At 45.6% G+C, this 21,789-nt stretch overlaps 1 protein-coding gene across 1 annotated transcript in view; it reads right to left on the bottom strand.

Annotated features, from left to right (window-relative positions):
* Positions 1–1,231: 1,231 nt before the first annotated feature.
* Positions 1,232–21,789, bottom strand: part of TGM1 (transglutaminase 1) — a 45,502-nt gene continuing 24,944 nt past the window's right edge. The window contains exons 10-18 of the mRNA XM_062512354.1: positions 16,527–16,701; positions 15,049–15,187; positions 13,337–13,440; positions 11,878–11,966; positions 9,611–9,764; positions 7,235–7,513; positions 6,179–6,339; positions 3,011–3,147; positions 1,232–1,484 (exon numbers count right to left, since the gene is read on the bottom strand). Of these exons, the coding sequence (XP_062368338.1) occupies positions 1,232–1,484; positions 3,011–3,147; positions 6,179–6,339; positions 7,235–7,513; positions 9,611–9,764; positions 11,878–11,966; positions 13,337–13,440; positions 15,049–15,187; positions 16,527–16,701 (1,491 nt within the window). The remainder of the gene's footprint in view (positions 1,485–3,010; positions 3,148–6,178; positions 6,340–7,234; positions 7,514–9,610; positions 9,765–11,877; positions 11,967–13,336; positions 13,441–15,048; positions 15,188–16,526; positions 16,702–21,789) is intronic.

Here is a 21,789-nt window from a genome sequence, read left to right as displayed (position 1 = left end):
TCGGCCAATCCCGAGCCGCTCCCGCCCACAGAGCCCCACCCCTTTAATGACGTCACTTGGCAGAGGTTTTTGAACTGCGCTTTATTGGAGGGCGGGGAAGTGACGTCATCCCGAGCGGTGACGTCATCCGGAGGGTGGGGGTGGGGACTGGGGCGGTGCCAGCGCTCCCAGTATGGACCAGTGACTCCTCCTAGTGCCCCCAGTATAACCCAAGCCTCTCCCAGTCCCCTCCCAGTGCTCCCAGTATAACCCAAACCCCCTCCCAGTCCCTCCCCCTGAACCCCCTCCCAGTGCTCCCAGTATAACCTAAACCCCCTCCCAGTCCCTCCCAACCCCATCCCAGTGCTCCCAGTATAACCTAAACCCCTTCGAGTCCCTCCCAACCCCCTCCCAGTGCTCCCAGTATAACCTGAACCCCCTCCCAGTGCTCCCAGTATAACCTAAACCCCTTCGAGTCCCTCCCAACCCCCTCCCAGTGCTCCCAGTATAACCTGAACCCCCTCCCAGTGCTCCCAGTATAACCCAAACCCCCTCCCATTCCCTCCCAATCCCCTCCCAGTGCTCCCAGTATAACCCAAACCCCCTCCCAGCACTCCCAGTATAACCTGAACCCCCTCCCAGCACTCCCAGTATAACCTGAACCCCCTCCCTGTGCTCCCAGTATAACCCAAACCCCCTCCCAGCACTCCCAGTATAACCTGAACCCCCTCCCTGTGCTCCCAGTATAACCCAAACCCCCTCCCAGCACTCCCAGTATAACCTGAACCCCCTCCCAGTGCTCCCAGTATAACCTAAACCCCTTCGAGTCCCTCCCAACCCCCTCCCAGTGCTCCCAGTATAACCCAAACCCCCTCCCAGCACTCCCAGTATAACCTGAACCCCCTCCCAGCACTCCCAGTATAACCTGAACCCCTTCCCAGTGCTTCCAGTATAACCCAAACCCCTTCTCAGTCCCTCCCAATCCCCTCCCAGTGCTCCCAGTATGAACCAGTAAAGGCTCCCAGTCCCTCCCAATCCCCTCCCAGTGCTCCCAGTATAACCTAAACCCCTTCGAGACCCTCCCAACCCCCTCCCAGTGCTCCCAGTATAACCCAAACCCCCTCCCAGCACTCCCAGTATAACCTGAACCCCCTCCCAGCACTCCCAGTATAACCCGAACCCCCTCCCAGTGCTCCCAGTATAACCCAAACCCCCTCCCATTCCCTCCCAGTCCCCTCCCAGTGCTCCCAGTTCACCCCCCGGTGCTCCCTCCGGGCCTCCCCCTCCTCCTCCTCCTCACTCTCCTCCCAGCATTCCCAGCGCTCCCAGTATCCCCGGGGAGGCTCCCAGTGCTCCCAGTGCTCCCAGTAAGGGCCTCGAACTGGACGCTGCCGTGCAGGGGGGGCAGGGCCGCGCTCTCCAGAGCGGCCACCAGGCGGCGCTGTCCTGCCCGCAGCGGCGTCACTGATTGGCTGATGCGGAGAGTCTGCCCCGCCCCCACCGACCTGTGCGGACCAATAGGGAGCCGTATGGATCGGTATGGACCGGTATGGACCAGTATAGACCAGTATGGTCCGGTATGGACCGGTATGGACCACTATAAACCAGTAGGGACTAGTATAAACCAGTAGGGACCGGTATGGACCAGTATAGACCAGTATGGACCGGTATGGACCGGTATGGATCGGTATGGACTGGTATGGATCAGTATGGACCAGTATAAACCAATAAGTACCAGTATGGACCAGAATAAACCAGTATGGACCAGTATAGACCAGTATGGACTGGTATGGACAAGTATGGACCAGTATGGACCAGTATAGACCAGTATGGATAGGTATAGACTGGTATGGACCAGTATAAACCAGTAGGGACCGGTATGGACTAGTATAGACCAGTATAAACCAGTATGGACCAGTATAAACCAGTATGGACCAGTATAGACCAGTATGGATCGGTATAGACTGGTATGGACCAGTATGGTCCGGTATGGACCAGTATGGACCAGTATGGACCAGTATAAACCAGTATGGACCGGTATGGACCAGTATGGACCAGTATAAACCAGTATGGACCGGTATGGACCAGTATAAACCAGTAGGGACCGGTATGGACCAGTATAAACCAGTATGGAGCAGTATAGACCAGTACGGACTGGTATGGATCTGTATGGACTGGTATGGACCGGTATAAAACAGTATGGACCAGTAGAAACCAGTATGAACTGGTACATACTGGTATGGACTGGTATAAACCTGTACGGACCAGTATAAACCAGTATCCACTGGTATGGACCAGTATAGAATGGTACAAACCAGTACAAACCAGTACAAACCAGTAGCCCCAAACCTCCAGTTAACCCTTTTTTCCCCATTTCTCCCCCATTTCCCCCCTTTGTTCTCCTCCCAGTCCAAACCAGTCCAAACCAGTTCCCTCCCAGTATAAACCAGTTCCCTCCCAGTTCCCTCCCAGTTCCCTCCCAGTTCCCTCCCAGTCCAAACCAGTTCCCTCCCAGCCCAAACCAGTTCCCTCCCAGTTCTCTCCCAGTACAAACCAGTTCCCTCCCAGTCCAAATCAGTTCCTTCCCAGTTCCCTCCCAGTATAAACCAGTTCCCACCCAGTCCATTCCAGTTCCTTCCCAGTTCCCTCCCAGTCCAAACCAGTTCCTTCTCAGTTCCCTCCCAGTACAAACCAGTACAAACCACTAACCTTAAACCTCCATTTAACCCTTTTTTAACCCCCGTTTCGCCCCCATTTTTCCCCATTTTCCCCCGTTTTTTCTCCTATTTTTCCCCCTCATCTTTCCCCAGTTCCCTCCCAGTATAAACCAGTCCAAACCAGTTCCCTCCCAGTACAAACCAGTTCCCTCCCAGTACAAACCAGTAACCCCAAACCTCCATTTAACCCTTTTTTAACCCCCGTTTCTCCCCCATTTTTCCCCATTTTCCCCTCGTTTTTTCCCCGTTTTTTCTCCTTTTTTTCCCCCTCATCCTTCCCCAGTTCCCTCCCAGTATAAACCAGTTTGGCTCACCCCAGCGCCGCCGCTTTGGGGCAGGCGATGCCGGCTCCCTCCATGCGCAGGGAGGCTCCGCTCAGGGCTCGGGGCAGAGGGTTCTGGAACACGACCTGCACGGGGAGCTCCAGCCCCACCACGGCGGGGCCCAGCAGCTGCCAGGAACCCCAAAAAAAAAACCAAAAAAACACCAAAATTCCCATTTTTTATCCGCAAAAATTCCCATTTTTTAACCCCAAAAAATCCCATTTTTTACCCACAAAAATCCCATTTTTTACCCACAAAAATCCCATTTTTTATCCGCAAAAATTCCATTTTTTACCCACAAAAATTCCATTTTTTACCCACAAAAATTCCATTTTTTATCCGCAAAAATCCTATTTTTTTATCCACAAAAATCCCATTTTTTATCCACAAAAATTCAAATTTTATCCCAAAAAAATCCCATTTTTTATCAACAAAATTCCCATTTTTTATCCACGAAAATTCGATTTTTTATCCGCAAAAATCCCATTTTTTTTATCCACAAAAATCCCATTTTTTATCCACAAAATTCCCATTTTTTATCCACAAAAATTCGATTTTTTATCCGCAAAAATCCCATTTTTTTATCCACAAAAATCCCATTTTTTATCCACAAAATTCCCATTTTTTATCCACAAAAATCCTATTTTTTATCCGCAAAAAATTCGATTTTTTATCCACAAAAATTCAAATTTTACCCCCAAAAAAATCCCATTTTTATCCGCAAAAATTCCCTTTTTTTATCTGCAAAAATCTCATTTTTTATCCACAAAATTTCAAATTTTACCCCAAAAAAATGCCATTTTTTATCCACAAAAATTCGATTTTTTATCCGCAAAAATTCCATTTTTTATCCACAAAAATTCCATTTTTTATCCAAAAAATTTCAAATTTTACCCCCAAAAAATTCCCATTTTTTAACCCCAAAAAATCCCATTTTTTACCCGCAAAAATTCCATTTTTTACCCACAAAAATCCCATTTTTTATCCGCAAAAATTCCATTTTTTATCCGCAAAAATCCCATTTTTTATCCACAAAAATTCAAATTTTACCCCAAAAAAATCCCATTTTTTATCAACAAAATTCCCATTTTTTATCCACAAAAATCCTATTTTTTATCCGCAAAAATCTCATTTTTTATCCACAAAATTTCAAATTTTACCCCAAAAAAATGCCATTTTTTATCCACAAAAAATTCCATTTTTTATCCAAAAAATTCCATTTTTTAACCCCATAAAATCCAATTTTTAACCCCAAATTTTTGATTTTTTATCCACAAAAATTCAATATTTTATCCACAAAAATCCCATTTTTTTATCCACAAAAATTCCATTTTTTATCCACAAAAAATTCCATTTTTTATCCACAAAATTTCAAATTTTACCCCAAAAAAATCCCATTTTTTATCCACAAAATTCCCATTTTTTATCCACAAAAATCCCATTTTTTATCCACAAAAATCCCATTTTTAACCCCAAAAAATCCCATTTTTTATCCCCAAAATTTCAAATTTTACCAAAAAAAATCCCATTTTTTAACCCCAAAAAATCCCATTTTTTAACCCCAAAAAATCCAATTTTTTATCCCTGAAAATCCCATTTTTTAACCCCAAAATTTCCATTTTTTATCCCCAAAAATTCCATTTTTAGCCCCAACATTTCAAATTTTACCCCCAAAAATTCCATTTTCCACTCCCCAAAAATTCCATTTTTTATCCACAAAAATCCAAATTTTTTTCCCTGAAACTTCCATTTTTTAACCCCGAGAATTCCATTTTTGAACCGCAAAAATTCAGTTTTTTACTCTTAACAATTCCAATATTTTTCCCCATAATTTCGATCTTTTTATCCCCCCAAAATTCCAAATTTTATCCCCCAAAAATTCCAATTCTTTATCCCCAAAAATTTCAATTTTTCATCCCCAAAATTTCTTTTCTTTCCCCCACCAAAAAATTCATTCAATCCTATGGAGACTTAGGGACACCAAGTCTACCCCTGTGAAGCTTATGGAGACTCAGGGACACCAAGTCTACCTCTGTAAAAGTTATGGAGACTCAGGGACACCAAGTCTACCCCTGTAAAAGTTATGAAGACTCAAGGACACCAAGTCTACCCCTGTGAAGCTTATGGAGACTCAGGGACACCAAGTCTACCCCTGTAAAAGTTATGGAGACTCAAGGACACCAAGTCTACCCCTATGAAAGTTATGGAGACTCAGGGACACCAAGTCTACCCCTGTGAAAGTTATGGGAATGTAGGGACACCAAATCTACCCCTGTAAAAAGTTATGGGGACTTAGAGACACCAAGTCTACCCCTGTGAAGCTTACGGAAACTTAAGGACACCAAGTCTGCCCCTGTGAAAGAGCCTTAGGGACACCAAGTCTACCCCCCTTTCTGAACGAGACATAGAGACACCAGGTCTACCCCTTTGAACATGGAGTTTCCGGGGACACCATGTCTACCCATTTTGAACGAGGCATAGAGACACCAAGTCTACCCCTTTGAGCATGGAGTTTCAGGGACACAGTGTCTACCCTTCCCCGAGAGCAGTGTAATTAAAGGACACTAGGTCTACCCTCATAAAAACTGTAAATCACACGAACACCAGATCTACCCTACCGATATACGGTGAAACAGATACACCAGGTCTACCCGCATTTAAGACTATAGGGAGACAAAGTTTAGCGAATTAAGCTACAGGGACACCAGGTCTACCCGCTTGTAAATATGGGGGTGTTGATGATCACCAGCTCTACCCCAATTCAAAACACGCCACAATCAGTAACAGCAAGTCTACCCCATTGAAAAGTATGGATATTTAGAGACGCCAGGTCTACCCTAATGTCTAGGGAAATTACAAGGACACCAGGTCTACCCGGACGGAAATGGATACAGGTACATCACGTCTACGCCATTGAGCATTGAGATTAATGGACACCAGGTCTATCCCCATTCACCCTGTGGAATTCATAGAGACACCAGGTCTACCCAGCCATCTCACCCCCCCCCCCCCCCCCCCCCCAAAACCAATGTAACCCCCAATTTTTTGGGATTATCCCGATTTTTTTTGGTTTGGTTTTTTTTTTTTTTTGGTTTTTTTTTTTTTTTTTCCCTTGGAGAATCCCAAGGATTTGGGGACGCTCCCATGTTCCCTTTTTACCGTCAGCGTCAGCTCCGGCGTGTGCAGCCGCACCAGCAGCTCCTTGGCCAGGACCTGCCCGGTCTCCTGGACGGCTCCGGCCGCCGTGAGCTTCAGAGCGTCCTGGTCACCCACGTGGGGCTGGTACTCGGTGTAGGTCACGGTCATTGTCACCGTGTCCTCTGCGGGGACACCAAAGGGCTCAGGGGACAACCCCTGGGGACATCGGGGACAACTCTTGAGTGACACTGGGGACACTCCTAGGGGGACAGCACGGGTCACGGGACATCGGGGACGCCCTTGGGGACATCGGGGACACATCCAGGGGAATCTGGGGACACCTTGGGGACACTTCGGGGACACTTCGGGGACACTTTGGGGACACTTTGGGTGACCCGTGGGTGTGACATCGAAGGACTGGAGCTGTCCTGGCTCTCCCAGTATGATCCCAGTATAAACCAGTAGAGAAAACCATTAAATTTTCCTGATTTCCCCCCATTTTTAACGCTTTCAACACCCACAAAATCCCCTCCCAGTCCCTCCCAGTTCCCTCCTAGTTCCCCCCCAGTACCCTCCCAGTCCCTCCCAGTACAAACTACTTCCCTCCCAGTTTGATCCCAGTCCCTCCCATTCCCTCCCAGTTCATCCCAGTCCCTCCCAGTCCCCCTAGTTCCATCCCAGTTCCATCCCAGTTCCATCCCAGTTCCTTCCCAGTTCCATCCCAGTTCCTTCCCAGTTCCATCCCAGTTCCTTCCCAGTTCCATCCCAGTCCCTCCCAGTCCCCCCAGTTCCATCCCAGTCCCTCCCAGTTTTATCCCAGTCCATCCCAGTTCCTTCCCAGTTCCATCCCAGTCCCTCCCAATCCCCTCTCAGTCCATCCCAGTCCGTCCCAGTCCTTCACAGTTTGATCCCAGTCCTTCCCAGTCCTTCCCAGTCCTTCCCAGTTCCATCCCATTCCCTCCCAGTTCCATCCCAGTCCCTCCCAGTTCCATCCCATTCCCTCCCAGTTCCATCCCAGTCCCTCCCAGTTCCATCCCATTCCCTCCCAGTCCATCCCAGTCCCCCCCAGTCCCTCACCCTCTCCCGGGGGCAGCGTCCGGCGGTGTTGCTCCTGCCGGAAGGCGGCTCCGGCCACTCCGGTGTACCGGACGGCGCAGAGCGAGAGGCGCAGCAGCAACGTCCGAGGCTCCAGCCCCTGGTTCTTGACCACGGCCCGCAGCTCCAGCTCGGCTCCAGCCACGGCCGCGACCGAGCTCACGGCCAGCGTCACCTCCCCGGACGAGGTGGCGCCGGCGCGGCGCGGGCGTGAGCCGTGGGAAGTGGCGGTGGAGACGGCGCGGCGCTCCTCCTCGGAGCCTGGGGGAGTCAGGGGGTCGAGGTTTGGGTCATTGGTCAAGAGTTGGGTCATTGGTCATTGGTCACTGGTCACTGGTTGGGTCATTGGTCAAGGGTTGGGTCATTGGTCAAGGGTTGGGTCATTGGTTGGGTCCTTGGTCATTGGTTGGGTCATTGGTCAAGAGTTGGGTCATTGGTCAAGAGTTGGGTCATTGGTCAAGAGTTGGGTCATTGGTCATTGGTCAGGTCATTGGTTGGGTCATTGGTCAGGTCATTGGTTGGGTCATTGGTCATTGGTCGGGTCATTGGTCGGGTCCTTGGTCATTGGTTGGGTCATTGGTCAAGAGTTGGGTCATCGGACAAGAGTTGGGTCATTGGTCGGGTCATTGGTCACTGGTCACTGGTCACTGGTCACTGGTCACTGGTCATTGGTTGGGTCATTGGTTGGGTCATTGGTCATTGGTCATTGGTCACTGGTCATTGGTTGGGTCACTGGTTGGGTCATTGGTCACTGGTCACTGGTCACTGGTCACTGGTCATTGGTCACTGGTCACTGGTCACTGGTCATTGGTCACTGGTCATTGGTTGGGTCATTGGTTGGGTCATTGGTCACTGGTCACTGGTCACTGGTCACTGGTCACTGGTCATTGGTTGGGTCACTGGTCATTGGTCACTGGTCACTGGTCATTGGTTGGGTCATTGGTTGGGTCATTGGTCACTGGTCACTGGTCACTGGTCATTGGTCACTGGTCATTCGTTGGGTCACTGGTCATTGGTCATTGGTTGGTTCAATGGGTCAACATCAGTGGGGATAACTCAGAGGTCACTCATTGGTTACTCAGGGGTCACTCAGGGGTCACTTAGGGGTCACTCAGGGGTCACGAAGGGTCACTGAGTGGTCCGTACTGATCCGTACTGGTCCGTACTGGTCAGTGGTCACTCAGCGGTCAGTCAGTGGTCCGTACTGGTCTGTACCGGTCTGTACTGGTCCGTACTGGTCTGTACTGGTCTGTACTGGTCCGTACTGGTCCGTACTGGTCAGCAGTCACTCAGCGGTCAGTCAGTGGTCTGTATCGGTCCGTACCGGTCTGTACTGGTCTGTACTGGGCTGTACTGGTCCGTACTCACCCTCGGGGGGTTTCTACTGCCCCGTGATGTCCGCCCTGCCCACAGTGGTCAATACTGGTCCGTACTGGTCCGTACTGGTCAGCGGTCACTCAGCGGTCAGTCAGTGGTCTGTACTGGTCCATACTGGTCCGTACCGGTCCGTACTGGTCCGTACTGGTCCGTACTGGTCAGCGGTCACTCAGCGGTCAGTCAGTGGTCTGTACCAGTCTGTACCGGTCTGTACCGGTCTGTACTGGTCCGTACCGGTCCGTACCGGTCTGTACCGGTCTGTACTGGTCCGTACTGGTCCATACTGGTCAGCGGTCACTCAGCGGTCAGTCAGTGGTCTGTACTGGTCCGTACCGGTCCGTACCGGTCCGTACCGGTCCATACTGGTCCGTACTGGTCCATACTGGTCAGCGGTCACTCAGTGGTCAGTCAGTGGTCTGTACTGGTCCGTACCGGTCCGTACCGGTCCGTACTGGTCCATACTGGTCCATACTGGTCCGTACTGGTCAGCGGTCACTCAGCGGTCAGTCAGTGGTCTGTACCAGTCTGTACCGGTCTGTACTGGTCCGTACCGGTCCGTACTGGTCAGCGGTCACTCAGCGGTCAGTCAGTGGTCTGTACCAGTCTGTACCGGTCTGTACTGGTCCGTACTGGTCCGTACCGGTCCGTACCGGTCTGTACCGGTCTGTACTGGTCCGTACTGGTCCATACTGGTCAGCGGTCACTCAGCGGTCAGTCAGTGGTCTGTACTGGTCCGTACCGGTCCGTACCGGTCCGTACTGGTCCATACTGGTCCATACTGGTCCGTACTGGTCAGCGGTCACTCAGCGGTCAGTCAGTGGTCTGTACTGGTCCGTACCGGTCCGTACCGGTCCGTACTGGTCCATACTGGTCTGTACTGGTCAGCGGTCACTCAGCGGTCAGTCAGTGGTCTGTACTGGTCCGTACCGGTCCGTACTGGTCTGTACTGGTCCGTACCGGTCCGTACCGGTCCGTACTCACCCTCGGGGTGTTTGTACTGCCCCGTGATGTCCGCCCTGCCCGCTCCCCCCGGGCTCTGGGTGCTGATTCTCCTGCCGATGGCTCCGGGCTCCACGTGCACCACCGAGAAGCCGCCGTGGGGCTGCCGCTGCCAGTACACCTTGTCGCTGTTCACCTGCTCGTTAACGCCCTTCATTAGCGTTAATTAACCCACGGTTTGCTTAATGAGGCCACGCCCAAGATGGCGTCGAGCTCCCGCTGCCAGAGCCACCTTGCTTCTCCCTGGCTCATTAGCATGATTGATTAGCATCTCATTAGCATAATTAGCGCCATATTTGCTTCGTCGATAGCTCTCGCACCAGCTGAACTAGTTACACCTCCTAATTTGCATAATTAACCCACGGTTTGCTTAATTAGGCCACGCCCAAGATGGCGTCGTGTAGCCGCTGCCAGCGCCGTGTTGCTTCTCCCTGGCTCATTAGCATGATTGATTAGCATCTCATTAGCATAATGACCACCTAATTTGCTTCAGCAACCACCCCCTCGCCATCACAATTAATTACTCCTCTTAATTAGCGTTAATTAACCCACGATTTGCTTAATTAGGCCACGCCCAAGATGGCGTCGGGCTCCTGCTGCCCCCACACCACGCAGCTCCTCCCCGCCTCATTTGCATAATTAATAACGCCTCATTACCATAATCACTGCCTCATTTGCATCACCCACCACTCCTATACCAGTGGAATTAATTGCTTCTCTTAATTAGCGTAATTAACCCACGGTTTGCTTAATTAGGCCACGCCCAAGATGGCGTCGTGCTGCCGCTGCCAGCGCCGTGTTGCTTCTCCCTGGCTCATTAGCATGATTGATTAGCATCTCATTAGCATAATTAGCGCCATATTTGCTTCGTCGATAGCTCTCGCACCAGCTGAACTAGTTACACCTCCTAATTTGCATAATTAACCCACGATTTGCTTAATTAGGCCACGCCCAAGATGGCGTCGTGTTCCTGCGCTCCCCCCCCACGCAGCTCCTCCCCGCCTCATTTGCATAATTAATAACGTCTCATTACCATAATCACTGCCTCATTTGCATCACCCACCACTCCTACACCAGCGGAATTAATTACTCCTCTTAATTAGCATAATTAACCCACGATATGGTTAATTAGGCCACGCCCAAGATGGCGTCATGCTGCCGGTGCCAGAGCCACCTTGCTTCTCCCTGGCTCATTAACGTGATTGATTAGCATCTCATTAGCATAATGACCACCTAATTTGCTTCGTCAACCACCCCCTCGCCATCACAATTAATTACTCCTCTTAATTAGCGTAATTAACCCACGGTTTGGTTAATTAGGCCATGCCCAAGATGGCGTCGTGCTGCCACTGCCAGCGCCGTGTTGCTTCTCCCTGGCTCATTAGCATGATTGATTAGCATCTCATTAGCATAATTAGCTCCATATTTGCTTCGTCGATAACCCTCGCACCAGCTGAACTAGTTACACCTCCTAATTTGCATAATTAACCCACGGTTTGCTTAATTAGGCCACGCCCAAGATGGCGTCGTGTAGCCGCTGCCAGTGCCGTGTTGCTTCTCCCTGGCTCATTAACGTGATTGATTAGCATCTCATTAGCATAATGACCACCTAATTTGCTTCGTCAACCACCCCCTCGCCATCACAATTAATTACACCTCTTAATTAGCGTAATTAACCCACGGTTTGCTTAATTAGGCCACGCCCAAGATGGCGTCGGTCTCCCGCTGCCACCACACCACGCAGCTCCTCCCCGCCTCATTTGCATAATTATTCACGCCTCATTAGCATAATCACTGCCTCATTTGCATCACCCACCACTCCTACACCAGCGGAATTAATTACTCCTCTTAATTAGCGTAATTAACCCACGATTTGGTTAATTAGGCCACGCCCAAGATGGCGTCGGGCTCCCGCTGCCCCCACCCCACGCAGCTCCTCCCCGCCTCATTTGCATAATTAATAACGCCTCATTAGCATAATTAGCGCCATATTTCCTTTCGCCAACCACCCCCTCACCAGCAGAATTAATTACCCCTCCTAATTAGCGTAATTAAGCCCTGATTTACTTAATTAGGCCACACCCAAGATGGCGTCGGGCTCCGGCTACACCCACACCTCACTGCTCCTCCCCGCCTCATTTGCATAATTATTTACGCCTCATTAGCATAATCACCCAGCCCATGGCCCTCATCCATTACAACCCATTACCCTAATTAAGCCCCCATTTGCATAATCGGGCCCCGCCCACCTCGGCGAAGACGAAGGGCGTGTCGTACTTGAGGAAAACTTCGCCGTTCTTCACCGCCGTGACGGAGCAGGGCCCGCAGCAGAACAGACCTGGAACCAGTACGGACCAGTAAGGACCAGTAAGGACCGGTATGGACCAGTATGGACCGGTACAGACTGGTACAGACCGGTATGGACCAGTATGGACTGGTATGGACCAGTATAAACTGGTATGGACCAATATAGACCAGTATGTACCAGTATGGACCGGTATGGAACAGTATGGACCAGTATGGACCAGTAAGGACCAGTATGGACTGGTACAGAGCAGTAAGGACCGGTACGGACCAGTAAGAACCGGTACGGACCAGTAAGGACCAGTATGGACCAGTACAGACTGTCACAGACCAGTATGGACCAGTATGGACTGGTATGGAATGGTATGGACTGGTATGGACCAATATAGACCAGTATGTACCAGTATGGACCGGTATGGACCAGTATGGACCGGTATGGACCAGTATGGACCGGTATGGACCAGTATGGACCAGTAAGGACCAGTACAGACTGGTACAGACCAGTATGGACCGGTATGGAATGGTATGGACTGGTATGGACCAGTATAAACCGTTATGGACCAGTATAGACCAGTATGTGCCAGTATGGACCGGTATGGACTGGTACGGATCATTATGGACCAGTATAAACCATTATGGACCAGTACGGACCAGTATGGACCAGTACAGACCAGTATGGAACTGTACAGACTAGTACAGACCAGTACGGACTGGTATGGACGAGTATGGACCGGTATGGACCGGTATAGACCAGTATGGACCAGTATGGAATGGTATGGAATGGTACAGACCAGTACAGACCGGTACAGACCAGTATGGACCAGTACGGACCAGTACGGACCGGTACAGACCAGTATGGAACGGTACGGACCAGTATGGAACAGCATGGGCCAGTATAAACCAGTATGGACCTGTGTGGACCAGTATGGACCTCTACCAACCAGTATGGACCGGTATGGACTGGTACAGACCAGTATGGCCCAGTATGGACGAGAATAAACTGGAATGGACTGGTATGGACCAGTATAGACCAGTATAAACCAATATGGACCAGTATGGACCAGTATAAAGCAATCCAAACCAGTCCAAACCAGTCCAAACCAGTATAAACCGGTATCAAATCCCCCAGTTTTTCCCCATTCCACTACACCAAAATCCCCACCCAGTTTGCCCCACTTCCCTCCCAGTCCAAACCAGTATAAACCAGTATAAACCAGTATATACCGTTATAAACCAGTATATACCAGTATAAACCAGTATAAAACATCACCCGTTTTCCTCCATTTTCCCCAATTTCCACCCTTTTAGTGCCCCAAAAATCCCCTCCCAGTTCGTCCCAGTTCATCCCAGTGCCCTCCACATCCAAACCAGTGCAAACCAGTATAAACCAGTATAGACCAGTACCGCTGCTGGTCTCCTGGGGTGTGGCATCCACCACCTGCCACCCGTCGTATCCGTCCGGGAGATCCGGGCGCTTCATCCAGCAGTCGTTCCACACGTGGAAATTCCTGGAACCAGTACGGACCAGTATAAACCAGTATGGACCGGTAAGGACTGGTATGGATTGGTATAAACCAGTATGGACTGGTATGCAACATTATAAACCAGTATGGACCGGTATGGACCAGTATGGACTGGTATAAACCAGTATAAGCCAGTATGGACTGGTATGCACCGGTATAAAACAGTATGGACCAGTATGGACCAGTATGGACCAGTATGGACCAGTATGGACCATTAAAAACCAGTATGGACAGCTATGGACAAGTATAAACCAGTACGGATTAGTATAAACCAGTATAAACTAGTATAGACCAGTACGGACCAGTACAGACCAGTATAAACCAGTGTGGACCAGTACGGACTGCTATAGACCAGAATGGACCAGTATGGACCAGTACAAACCGGTATGGACCAGTATAAACCAGTATAAAAACATCACATTTTTGCCCATTTTAATCCTTTAAGAGGCCCAAAATCGCCCCAAACCTCCCAAAAATCCCATCCCAGTCCAAACCAGTCCAAACCAGTCCAAACCAGTCGAAAACAGTCCAAACCAGTCCCAAACCAGTCCAAACCAGTGTAAACCACTGCAAACCAGTCCAAACTAGTCTGAAACCAGTCCCAAACCAGTCCAAACCAGTCACAACCAGTCCCAAACCAGTCCAAACCAGTCCAAACCAGTCCCAGACCAGTCCCTCCCAGTCCAAACCAGTGCAAACCAGTCCAAACCAGTCCCAAACCAGTCCCTCCCAGTCCAAACCAGTCCAAACCAGTCCAAACCAGTCCAAACCAGTCCCAAACCAGTCCAAACCAGTCCCAAACCAGTCCAAACCAGTGTAAACCAGTACAAACCAGTCCAAACCAGTCCAAACCAGTCCCAACCAGTCCAAACCAGTCCCAAACCAGTCCAAACCAGTCCCTCCAGTCCAAACCAGTCCAAACCAGTTCCTCCCAGTCCAAACCAGTCCAAACCAGTCCCAAACCAGTCCCAAACCAGTCCAAACCAGTCCCTCCCAGTACAAACCAGTCCCAAACCAGTCCAAACCAGTCCCAAACCAGTCCAAACCAGTCCCAAACCAGTGCAAACCAGTCCAAACCAGTCCCAAACCAGTCCAAACCAGTCCCAACCAGTCCAAACCAGTCCCAAACCAGTCCAAACCAGTCCCTCCAGTCCAAGCCAGTCCCTCCCAGTCCCTCCCAGTCCAAACCAGTCCAAACCAGTCCCAAACCAGTCCAAACCAGTCCCTCCCAGTACAAACCAGTCCCAAACCAGTCCAAACCAGTCCCTCCCAGTCCCTCCCAGTACAAACCAGTCCAAACCAGTTCCTCCCAGTCCAAACCAGTCCAAACCAGTCCCAAACCAGTCCAAACCAGTCCCTCCCAGTACAAACCAGTCCCTGCCAGTACAAACCAGTCCCTCCCAGTCCCTCCCAGTACAAACCAGTCCAAACCAGTAACCCCAAACCTCCATTTCCCCCCATTTTTTGCTCTATTTCCCCCATTTATTCCCCGTTTTTTTTTCCCCCGTTCCCCCTCCCAGTCCCTCCCAGTCCCTCCCAGTCCCTCCCAGTCCCTCCCAGTCCAAACCAGTCCAAACCAGTCCAAACCAGTACCAGACAGAGTCGGTGTTGAGCCTCTCCAGCGGCCGCATTCCCTCGTCCAGGTAGATGTCGGTGGTCAGCGACGCGTCCGTGTCGTGGGCGGAGTTGTAGTTGGTCACCGTGCGGGTGGGCAGGCCCAGGCAGCGCAGAACTGACCAGTACAGACCAGTATAAACCAGTAGAAACCAGTACGAACCGGTATAAACCAGTACAAACCAGTATAAACCAGTATAGGGTGATTTAAGGCGGTTTCAAGTGGTTTAAACCAGTTAAAACCAGTAGAAACCAGTGTAAACTGGAGTCGAGGCCAGGATTTTTCCCAGTATCGACCAGTATAAACCAGTACGGACCAGTACAAACCAGTATAAACCAGTACAAACCAGTATAAACCAGTACAGTGTGATTTAAGGCGGTTTCAAGTGGTTTAAACCAGTTAAAACCAGTAGAAACCAGTAGAAACTGGAGTCGAGGCCAGGATTTTTCCCAGCATGGACCAGTATAAACCAGTATAAACCAGTACAGACCAGTACAAACCAGTACAAACCAGTATAAACCAGTATAGTGTGATTTAAGGCGGTTTCAAGTGGTTTAAACCAGTAGAAACCAGTAGAAACCAGTAGAAACTGGAGTCGAGGCCAGGATTTTTCCCAGTATGGACCAGTATAAACCAGTACAGACCAGTAAAGACCAGTACAGACCAGTACAAACCAGTATAAACCAGTATAGGGTGATTTAAGGTGGTTTAAAGTGGTTTAAACCAGTTAAAACCAGTAGAAACCAGTAGAAACCAGTAGAAACCAGTAGAAACCAGTAGAAAGTGGAGTTGTGGTCAGGGTTTTTCCCAGTATGGACCAGTATAAACCAGTATAAACCAGTACAGACCAGTACAAACCAGTATAAACCAGTATAGGGTGATTTAAGGTGGTTTAAAGTGGTTTAAACCAGTTAAAACCAGTTAAAACCAGTAGAAACCAGTAGAAACCAGTAGAAACCAGTAGAAAGTGGAGTTGTGGTCAGGGTGTTCCCCAGTATAAACCAGTAGCAAACCAGTAACAAACCAGTACAAACCAGTAACCCCAAACCCCCATTTCCCCCATTTTCCCCCATTTTCTCCTTCCCAGTCCCTCCCAGTTCCCTCCCAGTTCCCTCCCAGTACAAACCAGTACAAACCAGTAACAAACCAGTACAAACCAGTAACAAACCAGTTACCCCAAAGCCCCAATTTCCCCCATTTTTCCCCCATTTTTCCCCATTTTCTCCTTCCCAGTCCCTCCCAGACCCTCCCAGTCCCTCCCAGTCCAAACCAGTCCAAACCAGTCCCCTCCCAGTACAAACCAGTACAAACCAGTAACCCCAAACCCCCATTTCCCCCATTTTCCCCCCTATTTCCCCCATTTTTTACCCGATTTCCCCCATTTTTCCGCCATTTCCCCCCTCCCAGTCCCCTCCCAGTCCCTCCCAGTCCCCTCCCAGTCCAAACCAGTACAAACCAGTGGTGACGACGCCGGCGAACACCCAGCACTGGCCGTAGCGCACGGGGCTCCCGGAGCTGTGGAAGCTCCTGAGGATGGCGACGGATCCGGCCCAGGCCGAGGGGTTCGTTCCCTGGGAATAATCCCCGGTCCAGTTCCCCACCAGGACCCCGCTGTCGTCCAGGGAGTTCACCTGGAACACGAACAGCGCCCGAAACATCAGCAGGGAAATTATTGTAATCATAATAATAATCATAATATTAATAATAATAATAGTAATGATAATAACACCCCGAAACATCACCACAGAAATTATTGTAATCATAATAATCATAATAATCATAATAATCATAATCATAATAATCATAATAACCCCCAAAACATCATCAGGGAAATTATTGTAATCATAATCATCGTAATAATTGTAATCATCATAATCATGATCATCATAATAATCATAATAATCATAATAATGATAATGATAATAACACCCCAAAACATCACCACGGAAATTATTGTAATCATAATAATCATAATAATTGTAATCATCATAATCATAATCATCATAATAATCATCATAATCATCATAATCATAATAATCATAATAATCATAATAACACCCCGAACATCATCAGGGAAATTATTGTAATCATAATAATCATAATAATCATAATAATCATAATCATAATAATCATAATAACCCCCAAAACATCATCAGGGAAATTATTGTAATCATAGTAATCATAATAATCGTAATAATCATAATCATAATCATCATAATAATCATAATCATAATAATCATAATAATTGTAATCATAATAATCATAATAATCATAATAATCATCATAATCATAATCATAATAATCATAATAATCATAATAATCATAATAACCCCCAAAACATCACCACGGAAATTATTGTAATCATAGTAATCATAATCATAATAATCATAATAATCATAATGATAATAATAATGATAATAACACCCCAAAACATCACAACTGAAATTATTGTAATCATGATAATCATAATAATCATAATATTAATAATAATAATAATGATAATAATAATAATAATAATGATAATAATAATAATAATAATGATAATAATACCCCCAACATCACCACGGAAATTATTGTAATCATAATAATCATAATAATTGTAATAATCATAATAATCATAATTATAATAATGGTAATGATAATAATAATAATAATGCTAATAATAATAATGATAATGATAATGATAATGATGATAATAACACCCCAAACATCACCACTGAAATTATTGTAATCATAATAATGATATTGATAATAATAATAATGATAATAATAATAATAATAATGATAATAACACCCCAAAACATCACCACGGAAATTATTGTAATCAGAATAATGATATTGATAATAATAATAATGATAATAATAATAATAATAATGATAATAATGATAATGATAATAATAATGATGATGATAATAATAATAATGATAATTATAATAATAATAACACCCCCAACCATCACAACTGAAATTATTGTAATAATAATAATGATAATAATAATAATAATGATAATAATGATAATAATGATAATAACAATAATAATAATAATAATAATAATAATCGGCGGCGTCATCGTCATCGTCATCATCGTCATCGTTGTCATCGTCATCATCATCGTCATCATCATCATCATCGTCCTCATCATCGTCATCGTCGTCATCATCATCGTCATCATTGTCATCGTTGTCGTCATCGTCATCATCACCATCGTCATCGTCATCGTCATCGTTGTCATCGTCATTGTCATCATTGTCATCGTCATCATCGTCATCGTCATCATCACCATCGTCATCGTCATCGTCATAGTCATCGTCATCATCGTCGTCATCGTCATCATTGTCATCATCATCGTCATCATTGTCATCGTTCTCATCATCGTCATCATCACCATCGTCATCGTCATCGTCATCGTCGTCATCGTCATTGTCATCATTGTCATCGTCGTCATCGTCATCGTCATCACCATCGTCATCGTCATCGTCATCGTCATCATTGTCATCATCATCGTCATCATTGTCATCGTTGTCATCGTCATCGTCATCATCACCATCGTCATCGTCATCGTCATCGTCATCGTCATCATCGTCGTCATCGTCATCATTGTCATCATCATCGTCATCATTGTCATCGTTGTCATCGTCATCGTCATCATCACCATCGTCGTCATCGTCATCGTCATCGTCATCGTCATCATCGTCGTCATCGTCATCATTGTCATCATCATCGTCATCATTGTCATCGTTCTCATCATCGTCATCATCACCATCGTCATCGTCATCGTCATCGTCGTCATCGTCATTGTCATCATTGTCATCGTCGTCATCGTCATCGTCATCATCACCATCGTCATCGTCATCGTCATCGTCATCGTCATCATCGTCGTCATCGTCATCATTGTCATCATCATCGTCATCATTGTCATCGTTCTCATCATCGTCATCATCACCATCGTCATCGTCATCGTCATCGTCGTCATCGTCATTGTCATCATTGTCATCGTTGTCATCGTCATCGTCATCATCACCATCGTCATCGTCATCGTCATCGTCATCGTCATCATCGTCGTCATCGTCATCATTGTCATCATCATCGTCATCATTGTCATCGTTCTCATCATCGTCATCATCACCATCGTCATCGTCATCGTCATCGTCGTCATCGTCATTGTCATCATTGTCATCGTCGTCATCGTCATCGTCATCATCACCATCGTCATCGTCATCGTCATCGTCATCATTGTCATCATCATCGTCATCATTGTCATCGTTGTCATCGTCATCGTCATCATCACCATCGTCATCGTCATCGTCATCGTCATCGTCATCATCGTCGTCATCGTCATCATTGTCATCATCATCGTCATCATTGTCATCGTTCTCATCATCGTCATCATCACCATCGTCATCGTCATCGTCATCGTCGTCATCGTCATTGTCATCATTGTCATCGTCGTCATCGTCATCGCCATCGTCGTCATCATCATCATCACCATCGTCATCGTCATCATCATCGTCCTCGTCATCGTCATCGTATCGAATGGAATCGAATTGAATCAAATCCGATCAAATCGAATCAAATCAATTGAATTGAAATACATGGAATGGAATTGAAATAAACGGAACGGAACGGAACGGAATCAAATAAAATAAAATGAGATAAAATATAATAAAATAAAACTAAATAAAATAAATAAATGGAATGGAATGGAGTGGAATAAAATAAAATACAATAAAATACAATAAAATACAATAAAATAAAATAAAATAAAATAAAATAAAATGGAATGAAATAAAATAAAATAAAATAAAATAAATGGAATTAAAATAAATGGAATTAAAATAAATGGAATTAAAATAAATGGAATGGAATGGAATAAAATAAAATAAAATAAAATAAAATAAATGGAATTAAAATAAATGGAACGGAATTAAAAATAAAATAAATGGAATGGAATGGAATTGAAATAAATAAATGGAATTAAAATAAAATTAATGAAATTAAAATAAAATAAATGGAATTGAAATAAAACAAATGGAATGGAATAAAACAAAATAAAACAAAATGAAATAAAATAAATAAATGTAATTAAAATAAATTAAATAAATGGATTGGAATTAAAATAAATTGAATGGAAGGGAATTAAAATAAATAAATGGAATGAAAAGAAAATAAATGGAATGGAATGAAATAAAACAAAATAAGTAAAATAAAATAAAAAAAATAAAATAAAATTATATAAAACAAAATTTCTCACGCAAAAATCCCAAAAATTTCCAACAAAAATCCCAAAATTTCTGCCCAAAAATCCTGAAAATTTCCCCCCGAAAATCCCAAAATTTTCAACAAAAATCCCAAAATTTCTGACCCGAAAATCCCGAAAATTTCCAACAAAAATTTGTGAATTTGCTGCTCAAAAACACCAAAATTTTCTGCCAAAAAATGTGAAATTTATGCTCAAAACATCCCAAAAATTCCCCCCAAAACCCCCCAAAAATCCCGGGAATGTTTCCCAAAAAAAAATCCCAAAAAATCCCAGAATTTCCCCCAGATCCCAAGAATTCCCAAAAATTCCAAGAAATTCTCAAAAAATCCCTAAAAAAATCCCCAAAAAATCCCCAAAAATCCCCAAAAAATCCCAAAAAAATTCCAAAAAATCCCCAAAATTCCCCCAAAAAATCCCCGAAAAAAAATCCCCAAAAAATCCCCAAAAATCCCCAAAAATCTCCCAAAAAATCCCAAAAAAACCCCAAAAAAATCCCCAGAAAATCCCTAAAAATCACAAAAAAGTCCCAAAAAAAATCCCCAAAAAAATCCCCAAAAATCCCCAAAAAATCCTCAAAAAATCCCCAAAAAATCCCCATAAATTCCCAAAAAATCCCAAAAAAATTCCGAAGAAATCCCCAAAAAATTCCCTAAAAAATCCCTAAAAAATCCCCAAAAAATCCCCAAAAATCCCCAAAAAATCTCCCAAAAAAATCCCAAAAAATCCCCAAAAATATCTCTAAAAATATCCAAAAAAATCCCAAAAAATCCCCAAAAAATCCCCAAAAATCCCCAAAAATCTCCCAAAAAATCTCCCAAAAAAATTCCCAAAAATCCCTAAAAATCACAAAAAAATCCCAAAAAAAATCCCCAAAAAAATCCCCAAAAATCCCCAAAAAATCCTCAAAAAATCCCCAAAAAATCCCTAAAAATCACAAAAAAGTCCCAAAAAAAATCCCCAAAAAAATCCCCAAAAATCCCCAAAAAATCCCCAAAAAATCCTCAAAAAATCCCCAAAAAATCCCTAAAAATCACAAAAAAGTCCCAAAAAAAATCCCCAAAAAAATCCCCAAGAATCCCCAAAAAATCCTCAAAAAATCCCCAAAAAATCCCCATAAATTCCAAAAAAATCCCCAAAAAATCCCCAAAAAATCAGAAAAAAATCCCCAAAAAATCCCCAAAAAATCAGAAAAAAATCCCCATAAATTCCCAAAAAATTTCCCTAAAAAAATCCCTAAAAAATCCCCAAAAAAATCCCTAAAAAATCCCCAAAAAATCCCCAAAAATCCCCAAAAAATCTCCCAAAAAAATCCCAAAAAATCCCCAAAAATATCTCTAAAAATATCCAAAAAAATCCCCAAAAAAATCCCTAAAAAATCCCCAAAAAATCCCCGAAAATCCCTAAAAAATCCCCAAAAATCCCCAGAAATCCCCAAAAATCTCCCAAAAAAATCCCAAA

This window comes from Cinclus cinclus, chromosome 36 (assembly GCF_963662255.1).
Source record: "Cinclus cinclus chromosome 36, bCinCin1.1, whole genome shotgun sequence".
Lineage (NCBI taxonomy): Eukaryota > Metazoa > Chordata > Aves > Passeriformes > Cinclidae > Cinclus > Cinclus cinclus.
Note: the sequence above shows the minus strand (reverse complement) of the source record. Positions and strands in the feature narration are given on the sequence as shown.